Here is a 19,768-nt window from a genome sequence, read left to right on the forward strand (position 1 = left end):
GGATGCCTCCAGTTGATTCAAGCAAGTGCAACTGGTTTTACTGATCCACGTTCCTGTTGGACCAGAATAAAGACCTGAAAAAGAGAATAAAGGTAACTTCAGAGGCATAGAGTTTAAACAACTGAGCTAAGGGTCAGGGTTTCAAAACCACACTTTTACTGTCCTATCAGGAAAGTTCGATAAATATTTATATTTTTTGTTTTGCATTGTCCCCCCCGAAGGTTTCTCCTTCACTCAGGGAGTTCCCAGATCTTCAGTGGGTCTGGGGCAGAATTGGGAAGAAAGGCTGGGAGAAGAGGGAATGGGGTAAGTCTGGGCAGGAAAACGCCTAGGCAGCCAAGGACCAGCCAACTCCCTCCTTTCTCTCAGCCCCTAGAGAAACCCCTTACCGGGAGCCAGCCCGTTCTGGCTTTGGCCTCCTGACCCAGACAGTGGAGGGCGAGGGAGCCCACATTGCACCGCCCCCAGCCTTGGGCGGCCCGCCAAGAGTTCGAGGCCTCCTGATCCGGATGTGATGAAAAAGAGCAACAGACGGAGAAGTGTTTCAGGAGTGGAGGAGTGGTGGCAGGGTGACAGAGAGCCAGAGGGGGAACAGGCCCCCTTCCTGGGGAGCTGGCCGGACTGAGCTGGCTGGAAAGAGAGGGCGGAGAGCACGGAGTCAGAAGAGCGGCCACTGGCGCAGTTGCAGCCACTGCAGTGTCTGGGCTGAGCCTGAGGGAGGCGGGGAGGGACGCGCAGGGGCGGCCGCCACTGCTGCCAGGCCACTGGGGTGAGATGCCGAAGCTGCTGGATCCTCGCTAACTTTGCCGGGCGGAAGAGGAGAAGGAGGAAGGGGCTTTGAGAGAGTTGGGGGGGGATGCCGAGGTAGGTGGTGGTCTCCCCGGCCAGAAGGAGGAGGGGTTTGGTCCCCTTCCCCGCGCTTCCAAATCCAGTCTCCCTTCCCCGCCCCCTTTCAGTGCCTCCCTCCCACTGCCCTCCCCCGCCCCCCAACTCCACCACTGTCAACGTGCGGGGTAGCAGTTTTCCTCCCGGGTTTCAAATCAAAACTTCTCTGGGGTGGGGTTTGGGGGAGGGAGGTGGAGGGGCAGGGAATGTCCTGCAGGGGTGGCGTGCTGGTCTCTGAAAACACTTTTTCCCCCCCACCAGAAGCAGTCAGTTCTCTGCACCCACCACCTAACAGCCCTTCGCGTCCGCCCCGGGGGCGGCGAGCTAGGCGGCAGCGCGGCGCGGGCTCGGTGGAGCGGCCCATGTCCGGCGCGGGCGAAGCCCTGGCTCCCGGGCCCCAGCGCGGGGCCGAGGCGGGCGGCGGCCGGCTGGGCGCCCCAGCCCAGGGTGAGTGCCTGCTCGCAAGTTGCGAGTCGCTTTGTCGTTGTTGCATTTTAAAATTTGTCCACACATTTACTGATTGAGGGAGGGGGGTGGAGGTTGGTGTGCAGTGAGGACGGAGTCTCACCCCGTAGTTGTGAACTTTTGCACAGTTAGTGCTACTCAAGAAAGTTCTCCAGGACTCCAGCCCTAGATCAACAACCGGATAAGAGGGCGGGATCCGCTGGTCCTTCCACTCCCCCTTCCTTTGACTGCAGGGAAACTGGATGACATGATTGCTTCTTTCTTAGGCATATGCATTTTGGGGCCTAAGACTCCCATATGTGGGATCTGAAGCACTCTCGCCTGCTTCACTTCAGTTCTTGTGTCTTCCTCAGATCCAGGTCTGTTGCTGCTCTCTGAACAAGCTAAGCACTCTGGGCTCATCTTTGTTTCTTGTGAGCCACTCTGCAGCTCGGTTGATGATCTGGGGTTCTGTGACCAGTTCCTTTGGAATGGCTCCCGCATACGTTTCAATAACTGTTTTGTTTTGAAATCAGCATGCTTTAAAAAGGAACACTTGGCAAGAATGAATTAGCTCCTTTGTGTTTTTCCAAAGTGTAAACACAGGCAGCCTATAAAGAATATGATCTTGTTTCTGGGAGACTTCCCTAACAAGCTTATAAACAAGTCAGGCAACATCTTTGCTGTCTTGAAGGTAACATCCTTGAGGTTTTCAGTGAGCAAGGGCCTTACTCTTCTGATGCAGTTTCCTCTAACGGTGGCTCTGATTTAGAAAGTTCTGATATTGATTTGGGCTAAATAATTTTCCAGGTCTTCAAAACCTACTTTATAGTCTTGATTTTAAGCATATCTGATAGCTTTTGTATTTCTTTGACAATAATGTAGTGAGCTTCTTGGGACTGGTGTGGGTTTTTTTTGTTTGTTTTTTGTTCCTTTGTTTTTTGTTTTTTCTTTTTCTTTTTCCCCAAGCTGCAAAAATGGAAAGGAAGAAGTTAATGTTGAACTCAAAAGAGGTGAAAGCAGAAAACATCCATGGCTAAATTAAAATGTTCTGGCATTCAGGGCTGTTAAATTGAATTATGTTTATCATTGCTTTTTGCTTCTAAACAGTGAGTCATTTTTTTCTAAACAGAAAATAGAACAAATCAGAGAAGTAGAATGATAAACATGTTTTCCCAGAAGCAGCCCATGCTCTGCACATTGTATTGCCAACAGTCATTTTCCCGTTGTTAGGCATGCCCTTCCTAGTCTTATCGACTCATTGATGTTTCACACTTGAGCTGTTAATCACTATTGTTAAACAATGCTTATGTCAAAATCCACATCAAACATGCTACAAAAGCAATTGATTTGGACATGGTGATATCTACAGTGTCCAACTTACCTTAATAATACGCATTGTTAGAGTCAGCTAGAACTTGCAGTGGTGTGTAATATAATGCAGTGCAATGCTGTAAAATATCACATGATTCTGATTTTAGGAAGTGAGCATCTAGAATGGTCTGAAGTGCAGTTGACTGCGTACAGGATTACCAGTGTGGAAACTCTTGGGGTTATGTTGTACCTGAAAATCGGCTTACCCTCAGCAACATAGTTATATACCGCCTTTTTATTAGTTTATCTTTGACTCACATCCTGTAAGCATCAATTTAATTGTACGTGTAATATAAGGTAATGATTGTACTGATTTTTTAGGAAGAAAATCTTCAGATTCTTGCTAAAATATTATGTCTCATACAAGCAGATTTCATAAGGTATATTGGAAGAAAACAAATTTTGGAGTGAGTGGGTAGGGTAAAACTTTGCAGATGCAGCCTTCCATAGGTAGTTTGGTCCTCTTGGTAAAGGCATTAGTGAAGAAAGAAGCTTGGCTCACAGAGTGCCCTACTCTCCAGCTCTTGAGTTCTTTCCTCTGTCCTTGGATTCTTTATCATCTTTTCAGAAGAATAGTTTAATAATTCTCTGGTCAGATGTGGCTGCTTAGTTAATTGAAACTTAATTTAAAATTTTTATATATTAAAATCTGTGAGAAAAATGGAGTGTTTTATGGCAATTAGCAGAAAATATCTTTTCATGAAGAGGAAATATAAGGTCAAGTCTTACCTTGTAGGCAAAGATAGATAGATGTCAAGATAAAACCTATGCATATATTACTATATCATGATGAGATATCCACACTCCTAACTAAGGGCATGCAATGTTAAAGTTAAAAGAAATTATAGGGGGGGTCTCTAGTGAATTCCCCATCAAATCTAAAATCCCTTTCTCCGTTCTTCCAGATGGTTAGTTAGAAACCTACAGTGTAGCTGATTCTGCGTAACGGCATTCAGGGTTAGGAAGGTTTCCTTATTAAGAGCATAGTTCTACCTCTTTAAAATTTCTGCTCTTTTCCTGTGATCTGCAAGAAAAACTCTATTGGTTTGAAAGCATTAAAAACATTTTCTGTGTATTTTGAAAATTGTTGCAGAGCAAGGACATAAGCTCCTATGCTCCAGGCTGTAAGAGGGAACCAGGATGGGTGTGAGGAGCTTGTAAGCAGCAGGGATCGTGGGCCCTGGGACAGCCCATGGGCCAGGAGGTGGTGATGCTCAGCTCCAGCTCATTGTTGCCATTTGGGCTAATATCTTCCAGTATTTCAAGAGACACTGGAAATACAGATTTTTATGTATCATCTCTCCCTTTTTAAAAGTTGGCAATTGATTAAATACAATTTTGCCCCGGCCAACAAAACAACTACGCTTTCAGGCTGGATATGGCCTCTAGGCAGCTGATCTGTTATCTCTGTTCTAGAAATTAGAATGTAAACATGTGTTTATAACTGTTTCCCTATTTGTGACTAACTTCTGAAAGATTGGTTTGATTTGCTGTCCCATGCAAAGTCCCTGTATAAAGGTCTTGATAGATGAAGGATAATTTGGGCCAAAGTTAATTTTGTTTTAAGAGAGAATGGATCTTGTATACGTGATTCATCTAATTGTCATTTTTTTTTTCATTCTTGGATTAAACATCTTAAAATTCATTGTGTTATCACTGAAAATGTAGGTACTTACTTTTTTGCGCAAAAGTTACTAGAATCCATGTACTCGGAAGAGCTTTTTAATTAAGTACTTCATTCATACATTTGCAACCTGGGACTATGAGGATTTATAAAAATAACTTAGTCCAAATGGATCACTTAAAAAAAATTTTTTTTAACATTTATTCATTTTTTGAGAGACAGAGACAGTGCAAGTGGGGGAAGGGCCGAGGGAGAGGGACACAGAATCTGAAGCAGGCTCCAGGCTCTGAGCTGTCAGCACAGAGCCTGGTGTGGAGCTCGAACTCAGGAACCATGAGATCGTGACCTGAGCCAAAGTCAGATGCTTAACCGACGGAGCCACCCAGGTGCCCCCAACTGGCTCACTTTTTAGAAAGGTTGTCCAGAGTATTCAGGTGACTTGGCCAAGGTCTCATGCAGTCCATAGAAATCAGGGTAGAACCACAAACTGGGGAATATATGTCATTGTGATAAATGTGGTTGAAGTAAAGAATGAATATAAATCTTTCCTACGGATGGATGAATCGAAGATAATAGGCTTTGGATACTGTGAATCACTTGAGCCTGTTCCAGTCCCTGCATCTTCCCCCTCCCCCCGCCACTCCCTGCATTTGCCAAGACTTCGATTGTTGGACTGTGAGTGCTGGAATATACTTTAATGTGATAATGTGTGATTTAATGCACTCTTCTCTCTTGGGAGAGTCCTCTGAGACTATTAGGCAGACTTTTCATAGCAGGATGCAAAATGCCAGTGAAGTTAATTAAAAATAATTTAAAATAGAAGCTAGGGAGAAAATCTTCGAGTTGAAATTACATAAGAAGAGCTTTGACTTAGAAGCTTAGCTAAGTTGTCAGGAGTTTATAGTGGCTAATCAGATTTCCTTTATGGGAAGCCTGTTTATTTCAATTTATACAATGTATGCTTGTGACACCCATATTCTTAGACACGTATCATATTGTTTTATCCTTCTGATTAAGGATGGAATTTCTCAAAGTGGATCCTCTTTGGATAGCTTCTCTCTCTGGTTCCAGTCCGGGGAGATTGTGCCCTCCAGGAGACATTTGGCTACATCTGGAGACATGTTTGGTAGACAGACGGGGAGTGGAGTGGGTCCTTCTAGGATCTAGTGGGTAGAAGCCAGGGGTAATGCTAAATATCTTACAATGCTTAGGACCAAACAGCCCCTCACAACATAGAATTATCTGGCCAAGAATGTAAGTTGCATTGAGATACTACCCTAATATTTCAAGGCTACTGGCATTTTTGGTCCCACTCTGGACTTTTAGAATCAGAATCTCTGGATATGGAAGGCTCAAGAATCTGTATTGTTAACAGTCTCCAGGTGCTCTTTATCTCTAGTTGAAAATAATTGTTATATAGGCTTTTGTCTGCAGAAAGATATATTGATAGGTTTCTAGTAAGTCTCTCATTTTTAGTTAGAAAGGCCTCAGAAAGCTTTAAAAACAGTCTCTCTTTCAAGTTCCAAATTTTAAATCCTATCACTCTGTGTATCTTCTACATTACTACTCGTCAGCATGTTTATCACATACCCCAATTAATAAAAATAATCCTGAGTGTATTCTTCCTCAAAGAACTTTCTAACATTTTGTGGACTGTAACACAAATGTATTGTGAACTTTAAAAAGGAAATACAGAGATGAAAATTGTAAGTGGATGAGATAAAAATAAGTGAAATAGGTATTTTAGTATTTTCTTCTATCAGCTCAGTAGATATTCGTGTCCTGCCACCCTACACTTCTCTTCGGAGATCCCAGCATTATGGAATAATAAGGAAAAGAGTGCATAATTTGCACATGGGTTGTGTTCATTTGTAAGTTGGAGTTTTGGAACCTAAGTTACCCTTTCTCATAGAAACAGTGATAAATTATATTTAGTTCCCTAATCTCAAAAAATTAGAATCAACTTATATTAAATATTTATTACTAATTTTCATTTCTACCATAGCCTTTTTTTTCCTCTTTGCATTATTTCTGCCTTACTCAAATGCTTCATAAATATTCAATCCTACACACACACACACACACACACACACACGAATATATATATATATATATATATATACATATATATATATATATATATTCATCTTGAACCTTGCTGTGTGACAAGTACAGAGAGGAATACACTGAATGAAATTCGGGTCTTGCTGAATGATGGGAAAACACCTACACTCACCCATAACTGTAATACAAGGTAGACTGATAGGTGCTGTGATAGACGTAAAAAGAATGTGTGATGGCAGAACATGGGAGACAGAAAGTATCTCTAGCTGGGGCATTTGGAAGAACCGCAAGGAAAACTTTTGATTTGAGCTGGACAAAGAAACACGATCATAGAACTCAGCTCTGTGAAGATGGATAATGGAGAGCAAAGCTTGGAGGTGATTATTACAAAATGTTGAATGCTTCACTAAGCCCTTTGTATGGGCTGTATCAAAGAACAAAGAGTGAGGTAAAGTTGTAAAGATAAACTGAAGTAATTTTGAGGATGGCTCTAATTCTCCACTAAGGCATTTGTATATCCTTTTTGTAGGCAGTGGTGAGCCATTGAAAGTTCTTGAGAAGGGGAAGGACAGGACCAAATTGGTGTTTTTTAGGAGAATAAATCTGGTGGCAGTGCAAAGGATGATGTTGGTACGAGGGGCAAGAGTGAAGGCAGTGATTATCCGGGAAGCTATGACAGGCACTTGACAAAAAGGACATAGGGCAGCCCCACTAGGAATTTGATCGAGGAAATGGGTTTAAGAACAATAGCAAAAGTAGGATAGAGTTCTTCCTAGCTGTGAGAGCCCCTTGAGGGCCTTAAGTTTTACTTACTCAGCTGTGAATCTCCTAAAGCATAGTGTCCAAGTTTTGTTGTATCCAATTGATATGGTTCAGCGACGTATTTTATACGGGAGGTAGTGTGAAGGTAGAAATTCAAGGTAATCCAGGGGTTTGACTTTTTAGCCTGAGTGGAAACATGGGAGTAGCTGTTGAGTCTTCTTTGGGTCATCTTGGTTCCTGGAGCTTATCCCTTGCCATGATAAGCCAGTACTTGTAAGTAGGAGAGTGGTGAGGGTCAAGCTCACAGGGTCAGAGTTCACCACCAGATAGTTGATGGCTGGACACAAGAGTGAGGGAAAGGACTGAGGAGAAGCTTTGGGGGGCATGGCCACACTTGAGGAAGGAGAAGGAAAAGAATACAGAAAGAGAGTCCATAAGGATTGGTCACAGAAGCCTTAGAGGTTTAGTGGTCACGGAAGATGAAAAAAGTTGTGATTTGTTAAGGGAGAAACCAGGTGTAGAGGGGATTTCAGTTGGGTGGATTTTGAGCTTGCTCACCACGTGCTAATGGAAAGAAATCCAGGGGAGAGAGGGAGATGGAAGTTGAAAGTGTATGGGGTACAGTGGTGGTGTGGTGGGTGTGTGTAATTGAAAGTAAAATTCCGGGACAGAATTGGACAGAGACCAGTCATAGGAAAGTAGACCACGTTCCCTTTACAGATGGGCATGGCAGAAAATAATAAATGATAATCTAGACACAGTTTGATAAGAGAGATCTTGAAAGGCCTAGATCTTCTTAGCAAAGTAGATGGTAACATTTGCTGAGAGCAAGAGTGGGGGGCGGTTAGGATGAGTCAAGAAATTTGAGATGTGTGGAAAAGATTTCAAAGAATGAAGTATTCAAGAGGGATTCAATCTGGGGCAAACAAAAGGGCTGCTCTGTAGCACTGAGGGCTTAACTGAGAATGAATGCCATGAATTTTTAGTGGACACGGTCAGCATGGTTGATTGCCTTTCTCAGCAAGGAGCATGTGGGAGCTTGGGAATAGAGCTGATAGAATGAGTTTTTGGAATTAGCATAGGGTTGGAGGTTGGCAGGGTAGAAGCAGTGGGGGACAAAGGAGGAGGGTTACCCATGTGTGAGAAGAGTGTGTTTGTTCTAATGAATCTTGTGTTCTAGGGAGTATGGGGAGCCAGAGAGTCCAGCAGTGTAATTGTCAGGCTAAGGTTTCTGGCCAGCAAAACCATGCCTGTTGGCCTTGTTTGGTCAGTTAACATGTAAGGATTTATACGTTTATACATTTATACATATATATATGTATTTGAGTGACCTTTATAGGGCTAGTTGGGGGGGAAACTGGAATTTTTGGGTGTGTAAGAGCCTTTCCTGTTTCTTTGAACCTTATTTCCTGGATCTTGTTGAGGTGATATCATGGAAAATTCTAATAGCTGTGTGCAATTATTTTAGTATCATTATATTTTTATAATAATAAAAGATTTGGGGAAAATAAGGAAACCTAAATTGACATAATCTGAAGTTAAGCCATTTGCAAATGGAAAATTAGAACGATACAATAACCAACAAAGGAGAGAAATGATTCAACCAAATAAATGGTCTTTCTGAGGTAACATGATTATTCTACCCTATATAAAGTTAGGGGATGTGATTTTTATGTTTCTTTTTCTAAAAGCCTTTCTTCAGTTTTTACTAAGGAAAGATTGATCCTGCACTGTCTAGATACTAGATGTTTGGACAGTTGGATGTTCGTGATTGGAGCAGATGAAGGACGCCGTGGTTCCTCCCATTGTCTTAATCAGACATGTATTTGTGCACCAGTGTTTTGGATGCTTCTCTCTCTTTTCCTTATCTCTGTGTCTGTGTCTCTTTTTCCCTTTCCTCCTCTCCTTTTGCCATTGACACTTTCCTGAAGTTACTTAAACTTTTCGTATCTGCTTTCACATTCGCATACATCTTCTCCAGAAGGAAAGCTTTTAACCTTGAGTTTGAAAGCCAGTTGTGTTTTAAAAAGATTCTAATTTAATCAGTTAGGGTTCACTAAGTAGGAGCTACGAACAGAGTTATTTTAACATTAATTTCGTTTGTGGTTTCTACTTGCAGTCCACTTCTGTTTTCAGATTCACACCCACATGATCTGAAGTAAGATGATTCATATGCATGTGCTTTTATGCCTGATTTTTTTTTTTTTTTACTAGTTTCAGGAGTAGAATCTGAAGTTAATTTTCCTGGCCAGCACATAGATTTCATTATTGATACGTTTGAAGAGAAGCCCTGTCAACAAATCGTTTTTGTGTGCCTACTGCGTGCGAAGTCTTGTGCAGATTAAGAATCTGTAATGCGTAGTTTGCCCACAAGGAATTTGTAAAGTTAATTCCTTGTCTAAATATCAATTCAAGATTACAACAAGAACCAGGTGACAGATTAGTTTATGGCCAGTTGCCAGCTGACTGGTGCAGTTCTGGAGCATACAAATTCAGAGGTTGAATGAGAAACCCAGAGTGGCAAGAAGTCTGTTCCTTCTGGGTTGGGCTGCTAGTGATCCCATCTGAAGAAGACATAGTTTGCAGGTCTTTTGGTTTGAATTATGCAGAGTTGAGCACCAAAAATAAAGCAATTTGTGGTTGAGTAGGTGACAGACTCTCTGAAGGCAGCTGGAACACACAAAGGAACCAGCCTCTTCTCTAGGATCAGGTCCTCCTACTCTTTTCCCTGGATCAGCCCTTGATCTCCTGGGCTCTATGAACGTGGACCTCCTCTGTTGTTTGTTTTTCCATCGCTCATGCAGCTTGCATTTTCTGAGGGGTATTACTCTTTATTTCTCACTGAAATACAAGATGAAATTTTGGAGCATGGGAAAGGTGTAGGAGCTTCCATTAAAATATGTACAACATGACAATATACCGATTTGTCATCACTATGCAAAATGAATTTTTACTTGAGCTAAGGAGTAACATATTCAGTCTTTGTGTTGAAATAATTTCAAGAAAAAGGTGGCATTGGTAGTGGGCATAGGAAAATATACATTTGAGAGAGATTGGGAAGTTATAATTAGCTGGATCTCATAGTTGACTCTGTTAGGGCGGAGAAAATAGAGAATTGAAAGATGATTCTGTGAACACCGCTGACCAAGATATAGACTATAGTTGGAGAAACAGGGCCAGAAGAGAAGTGGTGATGAATTCCTAAAATTTTAGGAAATGTTGAGTTTGAGTTGCCAAAGATATATTCATGTAGAGGTGAGACTTCAAATCTGTAGGTCAGGACAGGGAGCAAGTCTAGAGGAATGGATTTACAAGTTCTCCTCCTGGAGGCCATCAGCCATTTGTTAGATTACAAAGATTGTGGGGCCAGAATGGGTTTGTTGTCTTAGAGGAGAATCCAAAGAAAGCAATGTCTCAAAGAAATGATCCTGAAGGCAAGAAGTCACGTCAGTTTTGGACTGAAGTCCAAAAAATAAATGGCAATATGGTTCTGCTTCTCTTATCATTATTTTATTTGTGTTTTCACTACTATGTGAAATGCTCTTCTCCATCCTCTCTCACTTATATCAGGAGTGGACTCAAATCATAGCTTTGAAAAAGGCTTTACAGATGAAACAACCCCCTTTGGTTCACTTTTGATTTCCATTGGCCTTCATTCTTGTAACAGTGCCAAATTAAGGTTCATCCCCACCCGATATAACTGAGAAGTAACAGAAAAGTTTTAGAATTGTGGCACTTACGACAGTGATCATGACAAAAGACTGAAGATGGGTGTGTGACATCATTTTAAAAAAAGAGGAAGATGTCAGAGTCCTCAATTCCTCTTTGTAATGGGCTTAGTCAATTGCCAAGTAAGAAAACTGCTGCAGATATGGCCTCTCTGGATTTCCACAGTAAGACAAACTGTTTGATGATGGCTTTCTAGACAAGAGGAAGAAGACTATCCTGTCTATAAGGGTGAACAGAATGTTAAAAAAGGTCCCGAAAAACGATTGAAGGAATTGAGGGTGTTTAGCACGGAGAAAATAGACACAAAGGCATGAGATATTTTCTAATATGAGGCGGTCACAGAGGAACATTAGACTTTGATTGCAAAGAGCAAAATATGATGAATCAGCGAAAAATGTAAGGAAGTAGATTTTAGCCAATTGTGAGGAAAGTCTGTGAATGATTAAAACAGTCCCAAACTGGAGTCAATGGTGTGCTGAGGCTATTTCCCTGCCCCAGAAGTAGTCATGCCTATACTCCTTGGATTGTTCTTGGGGATATTGGATGGTGAAGGTATTCATCTGAATTCAAGTTAGCAGGTTGGCTGAGACCTCTAAAAGCTCATCTAACTCCAAATTCCATTAGCCTGTGAGTGTTTGGTTTTAGCATGAGTATACTTGGTTGAAAGAACACAAATGAGCATATATTTGAAGTGGAAGGAGTTTACTATGCCTCAGGGTAGGTCATCCTGAAAATATATTTTTAGGAGAAAGAACTGTAGGTTTGGATGTCAAAGGGCAGGAGATAAAGATGACCGAGGTAATGTGCCCCGGTTGCCGGTATCAGCTTTCTGTCATCTAACCTCTCCCTACTCCTTCTGCCATTTATTTAGAACCCATATTTATTGAGATATTATTACATCTTGTACCTATTCATTTGCATGGTTCTATTCAATTGTATATTTATCTAACTTTGGAATTGTTTTCCGCTTTGCTGTGTGTATAACCCACTCTACCTACCCCCAAATTTTAAACCAGTTGAGTCAATGTCATTTTTATCACTCTTGAATATAAATGCACCCTAAGCTTTTAAATGCATACGGAGCCCTTTGAATGAATGCACACTAGATTTTGCTCAGTCTTATTTTTCAAAATATTGATAACAGTGAATTGATTAAATTGATTCAGGCATTTAGTTCTATAAACATTTATAATGATTTGTGCTTATATAATAATTCTTGTATTTACAAAATTATGAAATTTTATGCATATGCTTATTCATCTGTTAAAATACTTTGGTTATCTTAACCTTTTTTGGACAATGAGATTTTAATCCAATTTATTTTTTGTTCTTTAATTAAAATTTTTGAGAGAGCACACGTATGTGTGTGTGTGTGTGTGTGTGTGTGTGTGTGTGTGTGCGCGCAAGCAAGGGAGGGACAGAGGGAGAGAGAGAATCCTAAACATGCTCTGTGCTGTCAGTGCAGAGCCCACTGTGGGGCTCAATCTCATGACTGTGAGATGATGACCTGAGCTGAGATCAGGAGTTCAACTGACTGACATTCAACTGAGTGAGCCACCCAGATGCCCCGATTTTAACCCATTTTAGAGCATTAGGCAAAGCAGGTTGGTTTTGCAATGTTTCTTGAAGGTCATTAGGCTTGAGGGTTTTGTTTGTTTGTGTTATTTTGATGAGTGAAGAAGTAAAATTCCAGAACCTTAGGTCTTCCTGGAAACTGCTTTATCTTTGATTTTTAAAGGTTACATATGGGAAGCATTTGTAGATTTCCACATTGTTCTGAGCCTCTGGGAAAAACAGACCCAGATTTTTAACTTTGCCCAGAGATTTTAGTCTTGGATTACTTGAGATTTCATAAACCGGAACACACATAGACCATCTGAAACGATGCTGATATTTTAAAGGAAGAGTAAGAATTGTTTAAAACAATTGCTTTGTTTTCAGAAAAAGGAGGTATGAATATAGATTGCACAGCAGTAAGAATATCCATAATATATAGATTATAAATAATCTGACATAGATTATTATCAAATATTAAATTGAATTGGATGAGATCTAACATGGAAAAGTCCCCAAATTTAAGTACAAAGAATGGTACTTGTATTCCTTTTATATATGAATAAGTGTGTGTTTTACACTAAGTTTTTGAGGTTTTGTAAAGATTTCTGCCAAGCACCATCATTTATATTAGTCTTCCATGATGTAAGCAAATAAAGTATGGTTAACGAGTAGAAAATATATTTGATGGTTGGTTTGTACATTTACATATACCTCTGCCTAGTTCAGTAGAATATTTTGAGGTGGCTTATAAGAGTACATTTTAAAAGAATATTAAAACCTAATAATGGAAAATACAGGTACCTAGGAGATCCAAACATGAGGGAAAATCAAAGTGTATATAGAGACCGTAGGGTCAGACTCACTCAATTTTGTTTGTAAATTTGGGTCAAAAAGAAAACTTTTTCTTTAATACGATGTTCCTTGTGCCTCAGGAAAAATGTATAGCTTCTCGGAGAAAGCAATAGTTTTCCTCATACTAAGTCTGGAAATAGATTTCTTGCCTGCTTTTTCACATAGGGATTACTGACTAGTTAGTTCCTTCAACATCTTCCATATGATAGCTTTATATCAGGGTTTTAAAAGATGCTTATTGTAATAACAGTTAATGAAATAATAATAGCAAATGTGGATGAGCCCTTACTATATAACAGAAACTCTGCTTTCCAGGCATGATTCCGTTTATTTCCACAGCCAGTTTATGAGATAGATACTATTGCTATTCCTATTTTAAAGATTAAGCATGTGACAGTTAATTTGCCCAGGATCCATAGCATTCGTGGTTGACCCAGGCACCCTGATTTGAGATCCTGTGCCGTTAACCACTTCCAGCGCAAAGTGCAATTTAGAGATGGTCTTTCTGTTCCAGAGAACCAAAGAGAGTCTTTGTTCATCAGGAAGGATTCAGATATCTGCACTTGTACATGACAGGATTATCTCCATTTCTTGGAAAACCCTGGCACATACAGAACTCTGTGTTTAAAAGCTCATTAGTAATTTTCACAAACTAATCATCCGCATGCAGCATGGCTAGATTCTTTTACTGTTGTGTGCTAAAAGCATTTAACTCTTGAGATGGTATATTTGCTTGATTACAAACTGATGGAAAGACTATCCCTTTTCAGTAGTTGACAATGTTATCTTTTAGAAAGGTTTAAGTTTACTATGTCTACCTTCAATGGGCAGAACTGAGACTAGTTATAAATTACCTGATAGCAAATTTGTGTTCAAAATAAAGAACAACTTACTAATAGACCTAACTGACCAGGAATAGGGGTGTTTCCTTGTGTGAGGGATCATTCCTTGGAGGTTTGAAGGGCTGATTGGTGTGGTGGGTCTTTCTACACTTGGTACAGTATCAAATGAGCTGCAAGATGCTTTCCACTTCTGGCTTTTCTCCTATTTTCGCCTGAATGTCTGTCTCTGACTCTCATTCTGCATTCTCATCAGTAAAATGAAGCCAACGTGTTCTTACGATATCGTTGATGGTTCTGAAGATCAAATAAATATTAAAGCCCTTTGAAAATTGCTAATACTGTAATTGCAAAAGTTAATTAATTTACTCTTCCAACAAAAGGAAGTGTTTTATTTTTAAAAACTTGTTTAACAACCATATACCAGCTAAGTGGCTGTTCTGTGGCATAGAACATAATATAATGTTGTACGTATATTATTATCCAATTTACTTACATGTAATGCTTTTAGATTTTTCTCTTGTTAATCACCATTCAACTGGGTTATTCCCTAACTCTCAGAGGTCAGTAAAATTCTCATTCTCAAGGTTTCAAATTTGGACAATGTCGACTAGGTAAAATATTATAGAATTTTAAATGAAATGGAAATTCTGTTTACCTGGATCTCATTCTTCTTCAGCAGGAACGATTGACATTGGAGAGAGATTACTTTTCACCATTCATACCCTTGTTTAGAAAAATAACAAAAAATAAAGAGTATTGATCCTGTGAGAGAGTCATTTCTGAGTAGGACATATTGTATTTAAATCGATCATTTAGAATTCTTACTATTTTCTTTTGATTCTTTTGCTTAACTCATGCTTGTTATTTTCTTTGAGAATTAACTCAAATCCAATGCCTTACAAAGGTTTTTCTTTGATTTCCTCCACTCTATTCTGAACCCTTCAACGTGTATATGAAGTTTTGGCTCTGTTGTTTAGACTGTTGGCAAAGTCAGATTTACAGAATTGTGGAGACAAAAAAGGCCTCTGCCATCATCCAGCTCAGTGCCCTCACTTCTGTTTGAAGACAATGAGACCCAGCCCCAGCCACATAGCTGGTCAGTTTTTGAGTCAGAATTACAACCCAGTGCAGTTTCCATTACCTTCTGTTTGGTAATTGCTTGATTGTTTTGTGTGTATGTTTGGTCTCTCAAGCTAGAGGATTTTTTTTTGTCAGAGACCAAGGTGACTTTTTTTTCCTCCCTCAGCCAAAGATTTCTTCCGTACTTCTGTGATTCCTGGGAGGCTAGCCTTATGGAAGCAGATGCCAGTAGTATGCAGCTGTCCTCTGGTCTAGTGCTGTTTTTAAAGTGTCTTCAAGTTTATTTTAATTTCTAAAACAATGCTTATATATTCGTCTATTAGTAGAGCTTGTTAATGTCATATATAACTCATGATTTGTATTTTCATAGTTGTCCTATGACAACTATGTAGTACAGAAATTGTGTAGTGCAGAAGAACTTGCTTAGAACAGTGTCCCTCAAACCTGGCCATATATGATGATGACATCCCTCCCCCCATCCTACCCCATACCACCTGAATTGGAACCTGTGCCTCTTTATGTTTAAGGGGCTCAACAGTGAAGACCCACTGGCGTAGAAGAACAGCATTATTGAGATGACCACGGTCCCCTTTTAAGTGAAAACGGTTAAGTTAGAGAGCAGTGCTGCTTGGTTGTATACGCAGAATTCTTACAGAAAGGTACGGGCTGAGCTCATGCATCACGAAGTTACTTGATTGCCTATGGGATGTGCCTTTTGGGACCATATACTAGTTTAACAGCATCTACAAACCTTCATAAACCCAGGAAGGAATTGATTAAACCAGGACTGTGGCCCTGCTTCTGCAGTTCAGAAGTGACACACACACAGTAAACCTCCATTGATAACAGAAATCTATTAGAAATTGCCTGTTTGTCATTTTACTGAGTAGTGGCTGACCCAAAGTACTGAAAGTTGTAGTAAGGTTGGTTCTGCGGCTGGGCATCATGATTCCCGCCTTACCATTGTCTATCAATTAAGTCTTAGTCTGCCTCCATGCGTTTCTTCAGTGTTAGATGTAACGGCGCCCCATTTATGAGACTGTTATATAGGTATTCCATTAAATATTACAAACATGCCAATAAAATAATATACACATGTTAAAAAGTTATAGAACATTCAAAGGGTCACAGAAATTTAATTTTTAAAAGTGGAGAATTGGCAAAAGTCAACTGAATTTTTATGCTTAGAACCTTTTCTGAGCCTTGTTTTGGGCTGGGTGCTGTGTGGGTCATAGCAAAAAGCTGAGGCCAACTTTTGGGCTAAGACATTTACTTTTCAAGTGAGGCAAAGTTGGATAGACTGATTATGATTTGATAGTAATTACATTTTGTTTCTTATTTCTTGAATATAAAGGGACAAAGAATGATAATTTTTCTTTTTTAACTTGAGAAGGACTCTAACTCTAGAATTTCACAGATAAGGAAACTTAAAAAAAAAATAAGTGATAAACTGTTCCTTAATAAATACTTAAAGCAGAAGAACTTTATTTTCCTCTTAGTGGTGGGTCACTAGTAAATCAGCGTGTATATGGACCACATGACATTTTCATTTATTCGGTGGAGAGTTTAGAGGGCCTGTGTTGAGCACTTGAATATTGGACATGATTCAAATGTGAGTCAAGTGTGTCTAGAGGCTTTATTCATACCTATTTTCTTTTAGTCAGCAATGCTTCATAATGCCCTGGTTTCATGAATTAATTTTAATGGAATTAAACTTGAACAGCTCAAAATTATATAATTAATTTCATTCAGCTTCAATTAAAGTTGCTAATTGAATCAAGCCTACTAGCATGACACCTGGCGGCAGTTAGCTTCATAACAGTAGCAGCAAGTGTGTGGGACTCTGCTGATGAGCTAGTTTGTGTATACTAGTGAGTTTTTATAAAAAGCTCTTCTGTTGATAATCTCAGAAAGGCCTTGAGTTGACTGTAACAGTGGAAAGATTTCTGGAGTTGTTTAAAAAAGTAAAGATTTTAATTGAAACGAACACCTCTCAGGAAGATTACATTTTCTCTAGGATAATGCTGAGTAAATGTTACATAAATCTTCTAGAACATATTGGTTTAGCATGCTTCTGATTTATATTTTACTGCTACCTGAATATGGTTTTGCTTTCTGAAAATACTTAGCATTGAAGACCTTGCTTTTTTTCAGAGATTTTTAGCCTCTGGACTTAGTCCTAAGCGGTGTCCATCTATTTTCATGTGTTGAAATGTGTTTCATGGCAGAACTTTTCAATTGTTGTGAAATCCCCATGGTACATGAGAAACTTTTGCATGTGCAGAAAATTTTTCCTTCCACTGGAAATGTTAACAGAGTTGACTAACAACTTCTGTTTGAATCTCTTTCCTTTCCTTGCTTCCATGGCTTGACATCATCCAGTTTCTCGTCCTTCTCTGACTCCTGTCTAATTGTACAGACCCTGTTGGTACTCTTATTTTAATGTGCTCACTCTTTTGATGGGCCCATTCATTTAAATGGCTTTAGCAGTCAAGTTTAGGAAGATCACTTTTCCCAGCTATAACTTTATTTATGATTTGCACTTTCAAATGTGCAACCTGAAGTCCTCCTCTACTAAACTGTAAAGTTCATGAAGGCCTGAGCTGTGTCTCAGAATTCATTGAGCCTTCATTGCCTGACACGATGCCTAAAACATCTACATACAAATAGATATTTTTAACTAATAAATTGTTCTCCTCCTCTCCAGGTTTTCCCCTTCAAATCCTTGACCAAGAGAGCTCCATCATCTCCAATCCTATCTTCCCTGATCATCTGTGCAAATCTCTAGTTATGTTCTCACATCTACCCCCTTTCCCATCTTGTTGTTCAGTTGATTAAACTCTGATTAAACTGGACTACTCTAAGCCCCTCTTATACTCTGTTCTCCCTCTTAGATACATCCATACTCCAGTGATTGTCAAGGATGTAAGTGCAGTAAAATTACCTAAGTGCCCCATCCCTAAATTGAAATAGAATCTTTAGTGGTGGGGTCCAGGAATCTGCTTTTTAAAAAGCCCCCCAAGTGAGTTAAAATGCAGACGGGATTGAGACACTGCTGTGCACAAATGAATTAATCTTCCTAATGCACAGCTCTGATAAAGCAATTCATAAAGCTTCAATGGCTACTTTGACTTACTTATCTTGCCTTGAAATTCTGTCTAGATTTCTCACCCTCACATTCAGATACCCATGCCGTGTCCCTAATCAAACCTTTATAGTCTTATCTCCTAATGTCCCCCTTAAAGTATTTCACACTCCAGAGAGTTGGAACCTTTGCTGGAGTTTATGCTTGTGGAGTTTGGCCAGGCCATGCTTCCACCTGGAATGACCTTTCTCCCATCTCTGCTTGCAGAATTCCTGCTAGTGTTTTGAAGACTATCCAACACGCACCTTTCTCTGGAGTGCTTTTCTTGAGGTCTGAATCTTGATGACTTTCTTTTTCTTCCTTTGAACCTCTTTATTGCTCTGGACCTCTTCTAACATGGATTTTACCTTGTGTTGTAGTTAGCTTTTTGTTTGAGTTGTTATGTTCCTGATCAGATGTTACTTTTCCTTACTGGCTTTCCCCCTAAGAGCCCATAAACCCCTGTATAAATCTCCCATCCTAAACATCTCCCTTTGTGAGAATGCATAACACAGCCCTTGCCTCTTTCCCAAGTTTCTGCAGAGAGAACGCTGCTTGTTTCTGTACCTTCTCACTTCTCAGTTGCTCCCCACTGAGCTTCAGCCTGGTTTTTAATCCCCACCGTTCATTGGGATCTCTTCTCCTTTGTTGCTTTCTCTGCTGCACCTGCCCTCTGCATGTATGGACTCATTTTCATCTTTTATGTGACCTTTCCACATTTCTCTGTCATGGCACACCACTTGTGTTATGATGACTTATTTACGGTAACAGGTTAGTTTTACTGTAAACACGTTTGTTTCTTCGATGCTTGTCACATAGTAGGTGCTCAATAAATCTGTTACTTTTTCAATACCTATGCGACAGTCAATAGAGGTACTGCTCCCATTTCCTTAAGTTATGGCATTATGGCAGACTTGGAAGCATTTGGAAAAAAACACCTTAAACTGAAAAAAATAGAGAACAATATGTAACATTTAATGGTAATAGATCTTTTGTTTTATTTAGAAAAATGTGATAAAGAAAATACTGAGAGAAATATAACTCAAGCTGCCGATAGCTGCTTCACACATGGAATGATGCAAGACCAGTCCATTTGGGGAAATTGTTCAGATGACGAACTCATCCGAAGTAAGTATTTTTAGAGAAAATCAGAGTGATTTGGGTATATGCCTATGATAATAGGCTTTTAGTTAATTGCCCCATATAATTTTCCTGGAAATCTATAAACCAACAGAGTTTATCTGAAAGTATGTTCATGAGTATTTTAAAAAACAGAGCTAAAACTAGAATATAGGTAATCCTGTTTGTCCATTTTCATCCTTTGTTTTTTTTTTCTTAGAAAAGGAAGAATTGACCTGTAAACATTGGATTTTATTCTCATAGAGCTAGAGATAAAACTTAATTCCTTCTTGAGCAGTGACTAAGAAGTAG

At 39.8% G+C, this 19,768-nt stretch overlaps 1 protein-coding gene across 2 annotated transcripts in view; it reads left to right on the plus strand.

The window, feature by feature from the left end:
* Positions 1-538: 538 nt before the first annotated feature.
* MDFIC (MyoD family inhibitor domain containing) overlaps positions 539-19,768 on the plus strand; it is an 86,852-nt gene continuing 67,622 nt past the window's right edge. Inside the window, exons 1-3 of one of the 2 annotated variants that reach the window (XM_042970307.1) lie at positions 539-864; positions 1,147-1,332; positions 19,343-19,465. In XM_042970307.1, the coding sequence (XP_042826241.1) occupies positions 1,248-1,332; positions 19,343-19,465 (208 nt within the window). In that variant the 5' untranslated portion in view covers positions 539-864; positions 1,147-1,247. The remainder of the gene's footprint in view (positions 865-1,146; positions 1,333-19,342; positions 19,466-19,768) is intronic. The other variant, XM_042970313.1, reaches the window with a different exon arrangement.

The sequence above is a fragment of the Panthera tigris genome, chromosome A2 (genome assembly GCF_018350195.1).
Source record: "Panthera tigris isolate Pti1 chromosome A2, P.tigris_Pti1_mat1.1, whole genome shotgun sequence".
Lineage (NCBI taxonomy): Eukaryota > Metazoa > Chordata > Mammalia > Carnivora > Felidae > Panthera > Panthera tigris.